The sequence below is a fragment of the Propithecus coquereli genome, unplaced genomic scaffold (assembly GCF_000956105.1).
Source record: "Propithecus coquereli isolate 6110/MARCELLA unplaced genomic scaffold, Pcoq_1.0 Scaffold34, whole genome shotgun sequence".
NCBI classification, from domain to species: domain Eukaryota; kingdom Metazoa; phylum Chordata; class Mammalia; order Primates; family Indriidae; genus Propithecus; species Propithecus coquereli.
Window position 1 is genome coordinate 2,885,948 of NW_012149063.1, and position 5,051 is coordinate 2,890,998.

Genomic DNA, 5,051 nt, shown 5'->3' on the forward strand with positions numbered 1-5,051 from the left:
CAGCCTCTCGAGTAGCTGGGACTACAGGCATGCGCCACCATGCCCGGCTAATTTTTTCTATATATTTTTAGTTGTCCGGTTAATTTCTTTGTATTTTTAGTAGAGACGGGGTCTCGCTCTTGCTCAGGCTGGTTTCGAACTCCTGAGCTCAAACGATCCGCCCACCTTGGCCTCCCGGAGTGCTAGGATTACAGGCGTGAGCCACCACACCCGTCCTGACACTACACCTTTTAATGTGGAAATAATTTAATATTTTCCATCTTTCAGTTTTTGGATTTGGTGAAATTTTGTTTCAAATTCTACGTGTTTTGTTCTTAATATTCTTACCCAAGATTGGAAAACAAGTTCTTCTCTTTGCAATTAGTGATTCTATGGCAGAGGTTGAGTTAATGAGTCCAGGCTCAATAATATTATGTGTGCCTCTCTGTGCTCAGAAATGAAACAAGTGAAATGTAAAGGAATCCTATCTGGACTCTCGTTTTTTTTTTTTTGTTTTTAAGAGATAGGATCTTGGCCAGGCATGGTGGCTCACGCCTATAATCCTAGCACTCTGGGAGGCCGAGGTGGGAGGATTGCTTGAGCTCAGGAGTTCGAGACCAGCCTGAGCAAGAGCGAGACTCTGTCTCTACTAAAAATAGAAAGAAATTAGCCAAACAACTGAAAATAGAAAAAAATTAGCTAGGCATGGTGGCACGCACCTGTAGTCCCAGCTACCCAGGAGACTGAGGCAGGAAGGTCGCTTGAGCCCAGGAGTTTGAGGTTACTGCGAGCTAGGCTGATGCCACGACACTCTAGCCCAGGCAAGAGAGTGAGACTCTGTCTCAAAAAAAAAAAAAAAGAGAGAGGAAAGATAGGATCTTGCTACGCTGCCCATGCTGGAGTGAGTGCAGTGGTTATTCATAGGTGGGATCACAGTACACTACAACTTTGAACTCCGGCACTCAAGCAATCCTCATGTGTCAGCCTCCTGAGTAGCTGGGACTACAGGCACACACCACCACACCTGGCTACTCTTTAAATTTTTTGTAGAGACGGGGCCTTGCTATGTTGTTGCTGGTCTTGAACTCCTAGGCTCAAGTGAACCTCCCGTCTTGGCCTCCCAACATACTAGGATTACAGGTGTGAGCCACCATGCCCAGCCTTCTCTTGCTTTTTAAGGAAAGTTTAGTTTTTTATTTAAAACAGCAAAGTTGTGTTGTCATTTCCAAAAATTGTGAAGAACAAATACAAGTGGAAATAAGGGGGATTGATACAGTATTTGGATTTTATAAGCAAGGAGCATAAAATTAACAATATTTTAATCTAAAAATATGGGAGGAAAAATTCATTCATGTTTGATTCACTCTTCTTTCATAAACTAACTTTGTTATCTAAATTGTATCTGGCACTAAAGAACAACATCAATATGAAGAAGGGTAAAAATGAATTTTTTGGAGGTTATGCCTGTAATGTAACTGAAAACTTGCTTCTCTGTAGATGAGAGTTTTGCTGTTAAACACAACAAAGAATTTCTCTTGTCAATGGCCAACAGAGGGAAAGATACAAATGGTTCACAGTTCTTCATGTAAGTATTTATAATCTGATGACTTAAAACATCTCAGTTTTGGTCTACCATTCTCCATTTGCCTGCCATTGATGACTAATAAATAGAGAGGAATTCATGAAGGAGAGGGAATCGCTGGAGGGGGAACAAAGAATTTTTGAAGAGGGGAAAACTGCTGAGGGAAGTTCAACTGCACTGCTGAAGTTTTCAAATGATGGAAACTTGTCTAGAGGACACAGGAGCCAGCTTAAAGGAGTTTCCACTAGCCAAATTAGGACATTTTGAACATCAAAATCAATAATGATAATATTGGTTTATAATCAAATAGAAGCCAGGAGTCCACACTGATATAAATAAATGAATAAATAACCAGGGAGAAGGGAAAGCTATTCCTTTAGTAGAATGTCAACTAGTGAATATAAAAGGAATGATGGAGTTAGAAAAGTCATGGTTTTGTGATCATTACGGTAATAATTGATTCAGGCAAGAGTCTTTCTTCTGTGATTGCTAAATTTAGAGGGGCAATTGTAATGAGAACAGGATGTTTACATAGAGCATTTCTCCACATATTACTTAATTACAAAGAGTAAAATACAATCAGTCCTCACTATTCCCTGATTCTGTATTTGTGATTTCATGTACTTGCTTAAATTTATTCATAACCACAAAATCAATCTGTTAGGGGTTTCCAATTCTGACTACAAAAAAATCGTGACCAGGTCTCCTATTAGCAATATATATTTTTTAAATCCTATCCCTATGGATACAGATTTGCTCCTCTTCAACAGCCTTCAGCTCTCCTGGTTTCTGAGGAATCTGTCAGCACCCCATGGTTTATTCTGGTGTTTCCCTATTTCATATTTATTACTCCTTTCTTGCACAGTGAGAAATCTGGCTCCTGTAGTCTTCAACATTTCTATTCATTTGCTGAATCTTAGAATAAACAATTGCCATCCTACGCTCCTGTGAAAAAGAACCTGCTGACTAGAGTTCACTATTCATAGTTATTTATGTTTTTAGACTGAGTGTATGTAGTTAAAACACCATGTTTAAAAGTAACTTAGATTAGTACTTTTTTGTGTGATTTTTTGCGTGGTTTTGTGATTCACTGAAATACGTTAGATTCATTTGTTTGTGATTGTATTTCATTTCTCCCTCCCACCATTTTTGATTTGTTCTGTTTTTGCTTTGTTGTTTGTTCTTTAAGTTTATGCAATACTAACATGATTCCAAAAGTCAAAACACAAAGAATACTCTGAAGTGTTACTTCCACCCAACCCTTCCACTCCATTCCCATTTCCCCATTTTTTTCACCCCAGTCCAACCTATCCATGTTAGTAATCAACCTCATTAGTATCTGGATTATTTTCCCATATTTCTTTTTGCAAACATAAGCAGATGCATATGTATTTTCTTACACAATAGATGGCATACTATATATACTGATTTGCTCTTGTCACTTAACAGTATATCCTTGAAATCACTGTGTATCAGTTTACAGAGATCATTTTCATTCTTTTTTGCAGTTGCATAGTACTCCATTGTTTGCATTTACTGTAGTTTATTCAACTAATTGCTCATATATGGGTCTTTCTGATTTTTAAAAGTGAAACAACTTACATTATTACCTTTGCTGTAGAAAAATTGGAAAACACAGGAAAATAAAAAAATCTACTCCCAGAGCATCTTTCTATGCAGTAAAAATGTTGGTAGACTGTTGTGTATGCTCTATAATCAACTTTTAAATGTAATGTAAATCCCTTTGCACATCACTAAGTATTCACATTTTAATGGCTACACATTGATCTCTTATTTGAATATACTATGCTTTATTAGTCTAATTTTTGGACATTTGGTGTGCTTCCTATTTTCCAAACAGCTTTGATGAATATTGTGCCTATTGTTCGGTGCATTTTAAAAAATTTCTTTAGTGTAAGTTGCTAGAGGTTTATTAGTGAAATATTTACATGTTTTAAGTCTGTGCATATATATTGCTACATTGACTTTCCAAAGGAAGTATAGTGTAGCACCAATCATATGTAAGGGCTAATTTTACCAAATTTTCAACAACACAGAGTAGTATCATTTATTTTCCTCTTTTAAATAAAACCCTCCCTGTGCTAAACAAAACCCCCATGTTAAGTTCATGTAATCCTTCATGTATATTGTCAGAATCTTCTAAGTGTTGATTTCTTCTTATTTCTTTCCATTTTTTACATAACCCTTCTTTACTTGTTCTGTGCTCTATTTTGAAAGGAAATAACTTCAGGTTTTAGAGAGCTTCAGTCTTTTCTTAATAGTTTTTACTGTAAGATTTACTGTTTTCATAAGTGCTTGGTTCAGTCATGTTTATTTTCACAATATTGTGCAACCATCACTACTGTCTATTTCCAGAACTGTTTCATCCTCCCAGAAACTCTGTAACCATTTCCCCTTCTCCCCAGCCCCTGGTACCCTCCGATTTAGTTTCTGTCTCTATTAATTTGCCTGTTCAGGATATTTTATTTAAGTAGAATCACACAACATTTGTCGTTTTTTGTCTGGCTCGTTTCACTTAGCATGTTACCAAGGTTTATTCATATTGAAGCATGTATCAGAACTCATTCCTTTTTATGGCCGAATTGTACTCCACTGTATGTATAGACCACATTTTGTTTGTCCATTCATCTGTTAATGGACATTTGTCTTGTTTCTACCTTTTGGATATTGCAAATAATGCTACAGTGAACATTAGCATTTGAGTCTATGTTTTCAGTTTTGGAGAGTATATACCTAGGAGTAGAATTGCTGGGTCACGTCATACAGTAATTCTGTGTTTAGCTTTTTGAGGAATGGCCAAACTTTCCTACAGTAGTTGCACCATTTTACAACTACATTCCTACCAGCAATGTACAAGAGTTGTAATTTTTTCATGTCCTTACCAACAAACTTGTTTACTTCTCTGTGCACATCTGCAAATGGCCATGAAAGCACCACAAGTGTTAGTTTTGGGGTTATAAATAAGCCTTAATGAGCAGAACTTGCAAATACAGAATCAGTGAAATGAAGATCGACTGTATCTTGATTCTTATTATATGTATGCACCGTGTATGTAACCTGGAATATAAAGATATATATTACTATATAAATACATACATATATAGTATACCAATGTTTTCACATTCCTAGGTGATTTTAGCAAGTTTAAGTAAGCATAGTGTTGTAGTGAGGAAACAATAGTAGGTCTTTAAAGTTAGGTAAACCTAAAAATACACCTGTGTGTTATAATTTTTTTCAGTAGTATTGTGCTTGCTTTAAGCAAAGGTTAGCTTAAATTATGTTCTTCCTTCCAAATTTCTACTACCTTTTTTGTTAAAATTTTTAAAAGTATTCTTAAAAAATGCCCATCTTTAATCTATTATGCCAGTATGTCTGGTACACATTGAAGTAACTTAACTACATAGGTTTAAGGTAGATCTGGCAGGGGGGATTTTAAAAAATTATTTTATTTGCCAAAAAAACGCTAATT

At 36.0% G+C, this 5,051-nt stretch overlaps 1 protein-coding gene across 1 annotated transcript in view; it reads left to right on the top strand.

The window, feature by feature from the left end:
• Window positions 1-5,051, top strand: part of PPIG (peptidylprolyl isomerase G (cyclophilin G)) — a gene marked incomplete at its 5' end in the record, with an annotated part of 47,203 nt that overhangs the window by 2,504 nt on the left and 39,648 nt on the right. The window contains one exon of the mRNA XM_012650677.1: window positions 1,477-1,564. Within this exon, the coding sequence (XP_012506131.1) occupies window positions 1,477-1,564 (88 nt within the window). The remainder of the gene's footprint in view (window positions 1-1,476; window positions 1,565-5,051) is intronic.